This window comes from Rhincodon typus, chromosome 10 (assembly GCF_021869965.1).
Source record: "Rhincodon typus isolate 14 chromosome 10, sRhiTyp1.1, whole genome shotgun sequence".
NCBI lineage: Eukaryota > Metazoa > Chordata > Chondrichthyes > Orectolobiformes > Rhincodontidae > Rhincodon > Rhincodon typus.
Genome location: NC_063341.1, coordinates 26,315,982 through 26,331,662, shown reverse-complemented (window position 1 = coordinate 26,331,662; position 15,681 = coordinate 26,315,982). Strand labels below are relative to the sequence as shown.

The 15,681-nt window shown below is 43.6% G+C and overlaps 1 protein-coding gene across 2 annotated transcripts in view; it reads left to right on the top strand.

Annotated features, from left to right (window-relative positions):
• Positions 1-15,681, top strand: part of nmnat2 (nicotinamide nucleotide adenylyltransferase 2) — a 215,306-nt gene that overhangs the window by 181,153 nt on the left and 18,472 nt on the right. The window contains exons 5-7 of one of the 2 annotated variants that reach the window (XM_048602410.1): positions 5,594-5,717; positions 7,825-7,938; positions 14,511-14,591. In XM_048602410.1, coding sequence (XP_048458367.1) covers positions 5,594-5,717; positions 7,825-7,938; positions 14,511-14,591 — 319 coding nt within the window. The remainder of the gene's footprint in view (positions 1-5,593; positions 5,718-7,824; positions 7,939-14,510; positions 14,592-15,681) is intronic. The other variant, XM_020510411.2, reaches the window with a different exon arrangement.

Sequence of the window (15,681 nt, the reverse complement as noted above, 5' to 3'; positions counted from 1 at the left end):
AAATAGCTGGATTGAGCTTACAGCAAGCATGAGGTCTTTTGATCTGGGTGGCCATCATGAAGTATATCGTCTGCTCCTAATTTGAAGTATCTAATTCAAATAACCTGTTAATTGGCATTGAAATCAAGCAAAATATATTTTGTGTTGTTAAATTTGTTTTGCTTTTACTTTGGTTAGCAAAAACACCAGACAGGAAAATGGGATTTGACAGTAGTTGATGAACAATCAATGATACTATCAGTCTTTACATCAAAAGAAAGTAGCACATGTGAAAGAAGCAACATAACTCCATACCCAGGCTCTGATTTAACACTGGATTAAAACCATGTAGTGTACACAGGGAAACCATTTCAAAAAGCTTAGTGTTGGCGCCATGCGGAGGCCAGTGTGAATTAAAAATGCTCACCCAGTTTTTTGTTCCTTTGGCACACTTTATAATAGGTTGTACGAATACAGATGCAGCACATGTTCAGGACAGTATGTGCACATACATGGGTCTCTCCAGCCAGGCACAACTCTTCGCCTACAATTTAACATTGACCTCACAGCCTGTTGTCACACCTTCCAGCTCCTGCAATACAATCGCAGCTACATTGCTGCCAATTATTTTCTGATGGATCCGGTTTTTTACGGAGGGATTGTTATCACGTTAGCAAGAGAACTAGCCCAGAATATCTACAGTAGAATGAAGGTCATCGACCTGAAATCTTAATTTTGTTCTCTCTTCAAGGGTGCAGCGTGACCTTATTAGTATTTCCAGCATTTTCTATTTTTATTTCAGATTTCCAGTATCTGCAGTATTTGATTTTTGTATCTTTGTCAGAAAGCTTTGGTGCAAGCTAACACATGTTCAACCTTTCCTCAAGGTATCACTGCACAGAATCAAAGGATTTATACCCCTTTACATAGATCCAATTAACCTCGTCTTCAAGAGGTGCAGACTGTAAATAGCATTACCCACTCGTAATATCACACCCCATGATGTTGTATATAGCAGTGTCTTGAAACAATAGAGAAAACAAATTGAATATGCTGCCTGCAGCCCCAAAGAATGTCTGTGTGTTAATTATGTACCACAATCCCTGGGCCCATTTTCCAGACCTCTGGAATGTCCTGCCAGAAACTATGATGTAAGCAACATCTATGGCCAATTTAAAAGGGAAATGCATAGATATGGCTTTTCAAAAACGGGACAAAGCTAATTAGATAATTCTTTCACGGAGTCGGTACAGATGTAATCAGCGAAAGAACTTCCTTAGGAATAAAAAATTCTCTGTTCTGAAATCGTTATACTGAATTCTGTTCTTCATCGTTCTGTCAATGGGTACAACATTTAGATACAGAGCAGTTTTTGAGTCATGTCTATGAACCACACATGGTTTTCTTGCACACTGGGCTAGTAGATTTACCAACTAAGATACTGTTGAACCAAACTGCAAATTGATGACATAATAGGCTGAATTTTCCATGTCTCTGCTGGGCATTCTTTCTGCAATGGGAGGTGCAGGTGAAGAAGAGAGGTGCCCGGCTCATAACCTTTTTACCCACTCCCATAATAAGGTAGATAGATGAATGGTGGGAGTAGGCAGCTCAGTTTTGAAGAAAAGATTTTTAAAGAACAGGAAGGAATGGAATACTGTCTTTGGGATGTGTCCTTCACAGAGGAAGATGGTTTAGCTAAAAGTAACTGTGATGAAACCTTTCATCCAGCAAAGGCAAGGAGTTTTCTATCATGTATTGATTTACTTCTGAGATATAGAAGCAGATCAAGGCCTGCAGACAACAGCCTTTACAAATTCTATTGTTTTGGATAGACATATTTTTGATACAAAGTTTTTGTGCCACATGAAAGCAATAGGATTGAACCTGCTATCTTGACTGCACTTTGTACTGGCATTTGTATGGGCCAAGAGCTGTATGTGCTGTATGTCTGTGGAGGTGCCTGTGATGGACTTCTGTTATTAATTAATTTGAACTTCAGCTCTTATTCCAGATGGAGTTTGAATAATTCTGAAAGCACCATACTCCTACCCTATTGATAAAGTAGAGGACTGTCCTGAAACTACCTGTACTGTAAACTGCTTCTACACTTGGTTATGAATAAAAGATGGAAAGAGTTTAACATGACATTGCTTCAATGGACAAATAATGTCGTCCGCCACCATGCCACTAATTTTTCATTCTTAATGTTCAAGAAAACGATGTACTTTTTTGACTTTTCAAATTGCCCCATTCTGTGAAAAAAGGTCTTATTTTTTTAGTGTGTTTTCCTTTTAATAAACTCCAAAACCTTGATGAAGGCCTAAGACAGCGTCATGTATCACAAAGGCATATAGAGTAATATAGGACATGATGTAGTAGGAGGTAAGGAATTCCAGTTTTGAACTCGAAATATCTGTCAGCCTGGAAGGCAGTGCAGTCAATTTGGATCCCAATCAAGTGAGGATGCGTGGGCAAGCGAGAAGCGCATGATGATTGCTATGATGATCCAAGAAACAGGAGAAGGACGTTCAGAGGAGCAGTAACTATAGTAGTATTGATTTAACTCAAGATAGAAAGAAAGATTACAGAAAGAGCAAAGGGAGAGACAGAAACCGAGAAAGAGATTGCTTTCCTGGCAATGTGCTTTCCAGTGTCTAGCACCGCTGTGTTTCTTCAATATTTAGTTGCTGTTTGTGGGATGATGCTATTGCAGAATTGCTACTCATTTAACTACTTGACAATTTATCACTGTGTTGCTACCATTGTGCTTTATATGAAGCCAATTTCAATGATTCGACAAAACACTGCTGTTATCATCTTATAGGGTCTGACAGGGATGCCTGAGATTGAAAGGAGTTAGAGAACACATGAATTCAAAATGTTAATTAAGGGTTAATTAGGTGAGAAGTGGGTGTATTAATATGTGGGATAACAAGGTGTAGAGCTGGATGAACACAGCAGGCCAAGCAGCATCATAGGAGTAGGAAGGCTGACGTTTCAGGCCTAGACCCTTCATCAGAAATGGGGGAGGGGAAGGGGGTTCTGAAATAAGTAGGGAGAGTGGGGGAGGCGGATAGAGGATGGATAGAGGAGAGGATAGGTGGAGAGGAAACAAACAGGTCGAAGAAGCGGGAATGGAGCCAGTAAAGGTAAGTGTAGGTAGGGAGTTAGGGAGGGGATAGGTCAGTCCAGGGAGGACGGACAGGTCAAGGGGGCGGGATGAGGTTAGTAGGTAGGAGATGGGGGTGCGGCTTGAGGTGGGAGGAGGGGATAGGTGGGAGGAAGAACAGGTTGGGAGGCGGGGACGAGCTGGGCTGGTTTTGGGATGCGGTAGGGGGAGGGGAGATTTTGAAGCTTGTGAAATCCACATTGATACCATTGGGCTGCAGGGTTCCCAAGCGGAATATGAGTTGCTGTTCCTGCAACCTTCGGGTGGCATCATTGTGGCACTGCAGGAGGCCCAGGATGGACATGTCGTCTGAGGAATGGGAGGGGGAGTTGAAATGGTTCGCGACTGGGAGGTGCAGTTGTTTATTGCGAACCGAGCGTAGGTGTTCTGCAAAGCGGTCCCCGAGCCTCCGCTTGGTTTCCCCGATGTAGAGGAGGCCACAACGGGTACTGCAGATGCAGTATACCACATTGGCAGATGTGCAGGTGAACATCTGCTTGATGTGGAAAGTCCTGGGATGGGGGTGAGGAAGGAGGTGTGGGGGCAGGTGTAGCACTTCCTGCGGTTGCAGGGAAAAGTGCCGGGTGTGGTGGGGCTGGAGGGGAGTGTGGAGCGGACAAGGGAGTCACAGAGAGAGTGGTCCCTCCGGAAAGCAGATAAGGATGGGGAGGGAAAAATGTCTTTGGTGGTGGGGTCGGATTGCAGATGGCGGAAGTGTCGGAGGATGATGCGTTGGATCCGGACGTTGGTGGGGTGGTACGTGAGGACGAGGGGGATTCTTTTTTGGTTGTTATTGCGGGGACGGGGTGTGAGGGATGAGTTGCGGGAAATGCAGGAGACACGGTGGAGGGCGTTCTCGACCACTGAGGGGGGGGATGTTGCGGTCCTTCAAAAACGAGGACATCTGAGATGTACGGGAGTGGAATGCCTCATCCTGGGAGCAGATGCGGTGGAGACAAAGGAATTGGGAATAGGGGATGGCATTTTTGCGGGAAGGTGGGTGGGAGGAGGTGTATTCTAGGTAGCTGTGGGAGTCAGTGGGCTTGAAATGGATATCGGTTTCTAGATGGTTGCCCAACATGGAGACAGAGAGGTCCAGGAAGGAGAGAGAGGTATTAGAGATGGTCCAGGTGAACTTAAGGTTGAGGTGGAAGGTGTTGGTGAAGTGGATGAACTGTTCGAGTTCCTTGTGGGAGCACGAGGCAGCGCCAATACAGTCATCAATGTAACGGAGGAAGAAGTAGGGTTTAGGGCCAGTGTAGGTACGGAAGAGGGATTGTTCCACGTAACCTACAAAGAGGCAGGCATAGCTTGGGCCCATGCGGGTATCCATGGCCACCCCCTTTGTCTGTAGGAAGTGGGAGGAATTGAAAGAGAAGTTGTTGAGGGTGAGGACAAGTTTGGCTAAGCGGATGAGGGTGTCAGTGGAGGGGGATTGGTCGGGCCTGTGGGACAGGAAGAAGCGGAGGGCCTTTAGGCCATCTGTATGGGGAATGCAGGTGTATAGGGATTGGACGTCCATGGTAAAGATGAGGTGTTGAGGACCGGGGAATTGGAAGTTCTGGAGGAGGTGGAGGGTGTGGGTGGTGTCACGGACGTAGGTCGGGAGTTCCTGGACCAAGGGGGAGAAAATGGAGTCCAGATAGTTGGAGATAAGTTCGGTGGGGCAGGAGCAGGCGGAGACAATGGGTCAACCAGGGCATTCAGGTTTGTGGATTTTGGGAAGGATATGAGTTGCTGTTCCTGCAATCTTCGGGTGGCATCATATGAGTTGCTGTTCCTGCAGACCCGTATTCTCCCAGACGTGTATTAATATGTGGAGCAAGTAATCAGTGTAATTGAGTTTGTGGTGTGTGAACTACAAGTAAAACTCTGACGAGAAGAGTATGTATTGGGCTTTGTCTAATCAGCACTTTTAACCTCTGACATTTAACAACAATACGAAGGAAACTTCTCCCTGAGGAGAAAGACTGAGCAGACTCAGCTTAGCTGACAGCTCTCACTTGGTGGGCTTGCCAAGGCTTGATTGGCCCATGGTTTGCTAGGCCTTCCCTGAAGCTGTACAGGTCCCTGGCCTGCTCTTCAGCTGACAGACAAGACTCCTAATGCCTAAATACGATTCTGCCCATTGTAAATACTACACTTAGACAATTGAGCTGAATCTTTGCAGCTTATTGCAAGAATAATAATTGCAATTCTACTTTTAAAGTCAAAATCAATGCAAGTAAATCGCTGGTCAACAGGAGCCGTGAAGTACTTTAACATTTAACTGAAGCGCTAATTGGAACTAATAAGACCAAAAAGCTGTGTTTACTCATGGAAGCTGTTATCATCTACTCGCAACTGAAGAAGCTAATTAGTGTCGCTGTGAACAAACTCTGAAATGGTGGCTGATGTTAATAACCTGAGTCTTTTATCATCTGTTTCTGAACTTTCTCCTAGAGAGTGACGGGTTGTATTCTATCCAATGTAAACTCTCCAGCAACACCTGTAATTGGACAGCCGCAGAATGGAAGACGCTCCATCTATCAGAATTCCACAATCACAAATGAAAAACCCACTGCAGGTAGGTGTCAGCCATGATATATTGGTGGCATAATTGGCGGGAGAGGGGGTGCGAGTGCGCGGTGGACTGAGAATACCTTATCAAGCATTGAGTCGGTTTCAATGTTCACTCCTGCTTTTGGTGTTTATATGCACAAATGGATTGTTCAGCAAAAGCTGCATAAATGCAGCAGAATAGTATCATTCCATTATATTGGAAGTAGACCCCTTACATCTTCACTCATGGCTCAGTGGACATATTCTCCACCTGGCATGTTATTGACCCAGAAGGAGCAGGGCAGATTGAAGTTTGTTCTCCAGTTTGTTGTAAAATGAGCTAACCTCAATCAAGCGGGGGTTCAGAAACTTCAACGGAATAATGGATGTTGGGGTCATAGCCCAAGAATACATAACAAGGCTTCAGAATATATGGTGTTTAATTCACTGCATGTTACTGAATTCAAAAATTTTTCTCCCAGAGGAGATTGTTTTTGGAACAGTGGGGTCCCGGTGCATCACTTAGGGCTCATATTTTGGCACAGCAGCACAGCTAAACCCTATCCCATATTTACCTGATGTTCACACATCCATCTTCATATTAGTTGGATTATAAACCATAATGGCTGCGCTTTTTATAAAAGCAGCTGCTGGGCTGACTTTTTAAAGTCGGTCACTTTGCAACTGCCTTTCCTTCTGGCCAGGGCTCATCAATACGATGTGCACCTATCCATTGTACACTTCAGCCCGAGCTTTTCTTTGCTGTGTGACTATACACTTCTGTTTCAAGATGGAGGTGGAGTAGCATGTCTGCGTGCGGGCTCTTGCCTGGGGCTCAACCCCTCCCATTTGCTTTATTTCTTTTTTTCTTCTTTTTTACTTTGGCTCTTTCGCTTTCATTATTTTTCATTTTGCTTTTCTTTTCTTTGGCGGGTTAGTCGGCAGCATCAGAGCAGTAGCAAGAGCAGACTGTGCACTGCGTGGCAGTAGCCTCCCAGCAGTGGGAGACAGCGGCAGATGCCACACCTCCAGTGATTGGAGGCGGCAGCGGACAATTCAAGATTGTGGCGCTGCGTAGGCGACATCTCAGATGTCAGCGGCTGAAGCGGAAGTCTTGGTGCAGCCGAGGCCTGGCCTGGCAGTGGAGCCAGCGACTCTGGCTTCCGGTCACAATAGGCCCAGAGTGGAGACTCCTGGTGGCAGGGCAGGTGTGGGTTCAGCACAGGACCGGTCATCGGCGAGGTGGGCCTAGCAACAAAGAGATGGCACCTAAAGAGTGGCAACTCCTACGTTGGTGGTGGCAAGGCAGTGGAGGAGTGGTGGCAGCACAGATGTTGCTGGTGAGCTGACTCAGGGCTCAGGACCCTGGTAGAGGCAGCGGAACGAAGAATGACTCTCTTCCGGTTATATCTTTTACTCTTTTTTGTTCTTTAAACTATTCAAAATAGTGCAGGATGTGCGGACAGTTGAAGCTTCTCACTGTATTTTACTGTGTTATTCACTGTAAACTGCAAGTGACAATAAAGTTAATCTGGTCCAATCAGGGAGCCCTGGCTGACAGATAAGGACAGGCGTGTCAGATATCCTGTTCACTCTGACAGCTGCGTATGAGGAACTGGATCAGTGTCAAGGACTCTCCACGTGTAAATAAAGGTTGACGTGGTGATAGAATACCACTGTCTGTGGAGTTATTTCAACTACTCTTAGGGCAAGGACTTCAGAATTGATTCAATAATTTGCATAAAACCCAAGATTACTTTGCAGTGAAGCTTAGAAAAATAGTCAGTGTGAATATTTAAACTGAATACCTGTACAGTACAGAGTTTTGAGCATTCATTTTGACACATACAGTGATAATTTCCATGGTGTGCATTTCCAATCCCTGGGATGTTACTTCACTCCTGACTGTTTCTGCGGTTGTTTATTATTTGACTCAGTGGTGTAATTAAAATAACTGCTAATTACTATTTGAAATTATAGCTTTATTTTGTGTAAGTACTAGTTTAGATGACGTGCATGATGTGAAATGTTAGCAGCCCATTAATTTTCTAATAAAAACCATGTGCAGAATCTTTAGTAAGCTATGGTTACTTAAATCTTCCCCTCAAACCAGAAAATTGGTCCCTTTTCAGGCAGTCTCTGTTGCAATGCCCTATTTCAGAATCAAAACATTTCGAAGAAGATACTAATGCCACTATTGGTACATCTCCATCGCCCAAGGAATGGGAGTGGGGCAGGATTGAGCGGTAAGCAGCAATTATTTCCACTTCTGCTAACTGTTTTGAACCTAAGGATGTTTTGGATGGAAGGTTTCTATTAGGGCTGCAGGCCTGGCCTATCAAGTGGGTACCATGGTACCAGCATATCTTGACCTGACCAAGAGACACCATCTTCATTGAGCTTAGTATGATAGTCACCTTGCCTAACCCAGATCAGGGACTGGAATTCTCCAATTTCCCTGCCTTGATCCAAGTAATATCTTCAAAAACCCCCAACAGAGACCGGAGCCTGGTCCTTTCAACAAACTGGGGCAAAATTATGCCCAGAGAACATATTTTGATGCCTAACCTCTGTAGTTTGGGGCAAGGTTATTATGTACTTGAAGAAATGTGAATGAATCAAGTTCAGTTGATATGGATTTCCAAAAATCAAATATTGCCTGACCAAATTGATAGGGCTGTATTTTCCCATATTTTGGCTCTGTGTCAATTTTGGGGATTTTCATCAAGGTTTCTGACTGTGAATCCTGCTGGCATTTCACACACAATTCTCCGCTGCTCATCACATTAAGTATGCATCGTGTCTCCACGGCACCGCGCTCACACAATCTTACGCTTAGCAGCAGCTTAAGTGCTGACCGTTTATGCCATGGGCACCATCCTTAAAGCCTGATTGCACGTTATGTGAAATGCTGCAAGCCAGGAGCAGCCCTGAGTGTGTGGATGTGCAGTTCCAAATGGCATAGCTAAGAGAGGCGAGTGGTCATTCCCTTTCACTTACACAAATGTGGAGGTGCTAGTGGATGGAGAGATGGAGAGAAGGTTTCTCCAATCTCCTCAAGACCTCCAGAGGTGGTACTGGACACTGCCAACCTGTTTTGAAGTAGCCACTCAGGCCTCTGCAGTGCCCATAGTAAAGAGAACACACAGCAATATTACAAATGTTTATTGATCTTCTAGACTCTACAGCAGTTTCTTCTGCTCCCTCTGTACCCACCTTCCACCAAAGCTCATGGTCTGTCAGTCAGTATTGCATGCAGCATCATCTCTGCTGCGGGTACATGCTTTAGGTGTGACAATGCATTAATACAGTGCAGTACACCAGCATGTCTGGCCCCTCAACTGTCTGTGCTGGCAAGGATCACAAATTGCCAGATTGTCTGTCTGTGCACAAAGAGAGAGGTGCTGTGAATATCCGAGTAAGCACAAAGTGAGCGAGGGCTAAGATAATAAGTAAAGAGCCCTAAGATGCACCCTGTTCTGATGCACAGGATGGGTAGCTGTCCCTACACACAAAACATCCTTGCAGCAGCATTGTAATGCAAGCTGTTGGTGCATTCCAAAGTGCAGAATTGAAGGACTGAGCTGCATTAAAAGTTTGTGATTGGTCATGACCATTTGGTGAGGCTGGTACTTTGCCAATGCCGCCTTGTCTGCACATCCCTGGACACTATGGGCAATTTAGCATGAACAATCCACCTAACCTGCACATCTTTGGACTATGGGAGGAAAATGGAGCACCTTTCGGTAATCCACACAGACATGGGAAGAATATGCAAACTCCACATAGACAGTCACCCGAGACTGGAATCAAACCCAACTTCCTGGTTCTGTAAAGCAGCAGTGCTAACCACTGAGCCACTGCACTACCTTTCAGGCATGGATTTTAGAACCTGAGGCTGTGGGTGCTATGGAATTCTCCTTGTTTATCTTTTAGAGCAGGTACTGCACTGTACTTTCTTAACTTTATTCTCTGGACTCTGGGTATCAGCTGAATGGCAATTTTTATAAAGAAGGAGACGAGGGAGTGCAATTTGAATTCAATTTGAAAGGGACCTGACTAAAGCTGACCGCAAATTCAGTTTCTCTTAGAAAAGAGGGATTTGTTTAGAGCAATTAAGGAATTAAGTTACCTCCGTGAAAGAGTATCATTTGTGAAATTTCCAGACCAGGAGTGTATGCAATGGTTATTCAAAACAGAAAATCTAAGATCACCACTGTGTAAATACTCTGGGAGGGAAAACCACTCAACTCAAAGAATCAGAATAGAGAGGAAATAGTTAAGTCAAAATCTACAGAGTTGATAAGAAAGGAATTTCTCTGGTTTTTGAGTAACTGTGAAATGATGGTGTAGGGGAGTAGATAGCAGTTTGTTTTAATGTGTGTTTTGAAATCTTTCAAATTCTATGTATATCAGTTGTTTCATTCTATTTTGTTTTCACTTGTTTTGTGTAATAAACTTCTGTTTCGTTGAGTCATATAGTCATACAGCACAGAAACAGATCCTTTCGTCCAACCAGTCTATGCCGACCATAATTCCAAACTAAACTGGTCCCACCTGCCTGATCCTGGTCCATATCCCTCCAAATCTTTCCTATTCATGTACTTATTTAAGAGTCTTTTAAACGTTGTAACTGTGCCCACATTCACCACATCCTCAGGAAGTTCATTCCACACATGAACTACCTTCTGTGTAAAAGAAAAATTGCCCCTCATGTCTTTTTTAAATCTCTCTCTTCTCACCTTAAAAATATGCCCCTCATACCTTGAAATCCTCCATCGTTGGAAAAAGACCCTACCATAGTTATATCCCTCATGGTTTTATGAATGTCTATAAGGTCACCTCTCAGCCTCCTATGCTTCAGTGAAAAAAGTCCCAGCCTATCCAGCCTTTCTTTAGAACTCAAACCTTCCATACCCGGCAACATCCTGGTAAATCACTTCTGGACCCTTTCCAGCTTAATAATATCCTTCTGATAACAGGGCAACCAGAACTGGTCACAGTACTCAAGAACAGCCCTCACCAATATCCTGTACAACCTCAACATGATGACCCAACTCCTGTACTCAAAAGAATGAACTTCTGCAGCCTGGTGTGCTTATCTTTCAGTGAAAGACCGTCAGCATTTTAAAAAAAAGTTTGATCAAGACAGTTTTACTGTGGGATCTGACTTGTCCAGTACTACCATCGGCTGGGATTATAATAATGGTTTTATTTGAAGAACTAATCGAGTTGTAAGATTGATCAAGATGATGATATTTGCTTCTGTGGCTGATGAGGGCACAAGTATTAGGTGGTCACAAAAAGCATCAGCGTGAGCTTTCTCTTCACACAGGAGGCAGTTAGAAGATTATCAGTCACAAGTCACTCTTGAAGCATAGGCCATAAAAATCTTTCAAAACATGATTGCTGGGAGATGAAGAATATGAAAGGGGAGGGGACCAAGCAGGAGAGTGAGATTGGATCAGGGGCTGGTGTGGAAACACGACTAATAGACCAAATGGCCTCTTTCTAACCTGGAAAATTTCCATGACTCTGTGAATAGCTGACTTCAGTTACAGGATTCTGGCCTCAGCTGCTGGCAGCCCATTCTAAGGTTCGATCACCATCATAAAAGGACATACCTTTTGGAACCTGACTCAAACTTGTTGTTTCACCCTTTGTCCCTCCCTGTGAATGTGTAGTTTTTGCATCTTCTTCATGACGAAATGGAATCCACTGGAAAAGAGCAGCTTGCCAATGTGTGCTGTAGGTGGCACTGTAACCCTATCGATCCAGCCCTTAGAAATCTGTTTACCAAATTAGGCCCGATGTTTGAGACAAAGTTGTCCTGTTCAGCAAAAAAAACACATCACGTCAATGCCTTTTTATTACTTGCTTTCCACCTACAAGTTTTATCCTTGCATTTATTTTGCAGTAAGCTTGATTTTTTTTTGTAAGTACTGTAGCTTTGTAAGTACAGTTTTCTGCATCATTTGATCTGGCCAAGCATAGGTTAATTCAACTATGGGAATTACTACCTTCATGTAGGGAGGCTTAGTGTGCTTTCATTATATTTGTATTTGTGGTATTTTAATGCAAGGTTAATTCATTAATTTTAAATGGATTAACAGCTCTGTCAAAATATTATGTGCAAGAATGTAGCCTGCATGTGAACTTGGATTGGAACTTCCACCCATTCATGTCAGAATCAACGCATGGAAGTGATTTTAATTTCTTTCCTCTATGTGGAGTCCTGGGCAGCAGAATTTCTCAAAAGCTGCATTTATATTAGTGGGCACAGTTTTATAACGCTGGGGTATGGGTGCTGTAGAATTCTCCATGTTCATCTTTTAGAGCAAGTACAGCACCGTACAGTTCTAACTTTATTTCCTGGGCTCTGGATGTCAGCTGAATGGGAATTTTTATAAAGACTAAGAAGGCGATGAGGGAGTGTAGGTCATGGTGGGGAATGGGTCAGTGAGGGGGAAGGAAGAAACTTTTCACAGGTCTGAATAGGTACACAGCCTGGCAAGGCCTAAAATAATAAATATCTGTATTTCCAGAGGCAATACTTTTAATTGCTAACTTTGACAGGAAATAACCTGTTTTAGTGTTAAACCCTCTGAAGATATCTGAAATAACTCCACAGAGGCTAGTACCCCATCACTAAGTCACCCTTTATTTACACATGGAGAGCCCTTGACACTGATCCAGCTCCCTCAGAGCCAGCTCTCAGAGTGAACAGGATGTCTGACACTCCTGTTTATATCTATCAACCAGAGCTCCATGATTGGATCAGATTAACAGCCCCAATCAGGAAACTCATATTCTATGAGGTCCACCTGACTGACCTCGCTACAAACACCAAAACATCTACCAGACCATTTACACAATACCTTTGCCTGTATCAGATGCAGAGCAACTAAACTACAAAACTAGTGTCTCAAAACCAACCTCGCCCCTCTCCCACAGGAGGAAACAGTGAACGAGTAGAAGTTGGAACATGTGTGACAAGTGCAATGGATTGGGTTACTACACCATGATCACTGGTGTATATGGCTCACTGTTCTTCCATGTCCCATATTTTCCTGTCTACCTTATAGCTGTTAGGTTTAGGTTTATTTTTTTCCTCAATCGTGACAGCTGCTCAGATGGTTCAGTTCAGAAATACATCAGCATAAATTTATTCTGAGCTGTAATGTAAAGCAGGCAGTAATGAATCAATCCATTTTACATGTATCCACCCAATCTTGTTTTCCACTGAACACAGAGTACAATTCACAATTGCTTGTTGTATTATATCGCAAGTTTTATCAGTGCCCCACACTGTTCTGCATCACACATACCAGGAATTTCTGAGGTTTGATGTGTGTTTGATCTGAGGGCAAGGGAAGGAAAGACAAGTATACAATCATCCTCTGTGCTGCTGGGTTTGGGCCTAGCATAGCTAGAAAAGCCTGCCAACAATTTGCAGGCTTATATGTGAAAATTGAGTCCTTGTGGAAAGTTCTGTGAAATCATACTGAGCACAGATCAGCAACCTCACAACTACAAAGGAGAAGACTGCTTCCTCAATGCTTCACCTTTGTAAATAAAAACATTTTCCCAGCATGGTAAAGGGAACATAATTTCCAATATATTTTGAGGTGATACACGTTTCCTGAAATGACTACTGTTTAGGTGCTCAACAAGACAGACATCCTTCTCAAGTTGACAATACCTACTATTTCTGAATAACAAAAACAAAATGATTCTAGTAAGAAAATTTATTCTTTATTGAAGGCAAATTAGGTTAATGTTTGAAGAAAGAATTTATTTGAAGCAGCCTCCATTAAACAGAAGGAGTTTGGTACTAATGTGTCGAATCAAGCTCTGTAAACCTGTTGGGAATGAAATATTTTGGGACCCGTGCTGTTAGCAGTGAAAAGTTCATCCATTAACATTATTGCTGGTAATTTCCAGCACAGAGGTCGAGTTGCCTCTGAGTCCAAAGGTTGTGGATTCAAGGCTCAAATGGAATTGAACTCTTCATGTGGGTTGATGCGTCAGCGCTGCCTGGATAAAGGTGCTAATTCTCAGATAAGGCAGGAAACTGAGCCTCTTGTGTGCTCCTGGCTGGGGATAGCAAAAGTCCTGTGACATTAATTTACAAAAGGCAAAGAGTTCACCTAGTATCCTGTGAAGCATTCCTACTTCAATCAGTATCACCGAGGGAGGGGAGGGGGTGTGATGGGGGCAGATCTGGGGGAGGCGATGGCCTAGTGGTATGATTGCTAGACTGTTAATCCAGAGATCTAGTTCTGGGGATCCAGGTTTGAATCCCACTGCGGCAGATGGTGGAATTTGAATTCAATAAAATATCTGGAATTAACAATCTGGTGATGACCATGAATCCGTTGTCAATTGTTGGAAAAATCCATCTGGTTCACTAATGTCCTTTAGGGAAGGAAACTGCCATCCTTACCTGGTCTGGCCTACATGCAACTCCAGACTCACAGCAATGTGGTTGACTCTTAACTGCCCTCTGGGCAATTAGGCAATAAATACTGCCTAGCAGTGACACCCTCATCCCATGAATAAATAAAGGAAAGGTTATTTGTTTGTTTCCTTTCATTTTTGACAGCTTGTTGGTTACCTATTTAACAGGAGTGCCTACATTTCACATTGTAGATATAAAGGCCTAAAAAGTCTTTGGCAGTCTTCAGTAGACATAAGGAGCTGAATAAATACATGTGTATTCTCTTCTGGACATTGTCTCCATTTTATTAATCCACAGCTACTGAACTGCTTGTATTAGTTAGTTGTTTACCTGTTTTCTTTTGGGTTTATTTTGCAGTTCGAATCCTGGGGAAGGTCAGCGAAAGTCTGGGAAAGATCTGCTGTGTTCGTCCACACGTTGAACGTTTCACCTTTGTGGGTAAGACCATTTTGTGGTGGAATTGACTTTTTCCAAAAGCTGTACTTCCACATACAAAACAATTCTGTACAAACTATTAAAATCCCTATTTAAAGTCTCAACGTTATTGTAGTACCATTAGAAAACCAGAGCACTCAACGGGCTTACAATTAAGCAGATACAACAATAAAAGTCACAGTCACAATTTAAAAGGAGCCAAACTGCTCTAAAATTATTGCTTCATGTTTGTGGCTGCAGACTTTTGTCAAAGAATGTGTGTAAGTGTCAGAAATGTAATGACCACATTACCAGTCTCTATGGATGGGGCAAAGAACACAGACTGCCAACTGTGTTATGTCACAGTATGGGAGCCCCTCATGATGTGGATCCAAGTGCCTATGATACCACAAATGCTGCCTCGTTTTTACATTTTCTTAACGTTTACTAAAGGGATTTCCATGAATTGTGGTCAAGGGTTCATTATTTCCACTGGGAAAACAGATGTAATCCTGGAGAGGAATCTTCCCAATTCTACAGAGGTGGACTTGAAGATGGGGCAGGAGGAAAGTGGAACTGACCAAATCAGGTTGGGAGGCCGGTGTGATTTTGTTGGAGGCAGGTTGTAATTGCAGTGCCTAACCACCCAGTGGTGATGGTTGGCCATTACTCAGTCATTAGAAAGGAGATCACGCTGCTGTGATAGCTCTTCCTGAAGCCTCTCACTGAGCTTGACAGCACCATTCAGGCAAACTCCCTGTACAAGCCAGGGGGCCATTGGAGATGGAGGCTTTGTGACCCAGTGAATGGACTGTGGGCCAAAAGTGAAACAACTCCACAAAGGTCCCATCACCAAGTCACCCTTTATTTACATGTGCATAGTACTTGACACTGCTCCAGCTCCCCCAGAGCCAGCTCTCAGAGTGAACCAAACCTCTGACACGCCTGTTTATATCTGTCAGCCAGGGCTCCTTCATTGGACCAGGTTAACAACCCCAATCAGGGAACTCTTGTTCTATGAGATCCGCCTGGTTGACCTCATTACAATTACTACAGAAAGGCTTCTCCTATGGCCAAACAATTCCTCCAGGTGGATCTCCCTTTGCTGTGGGAG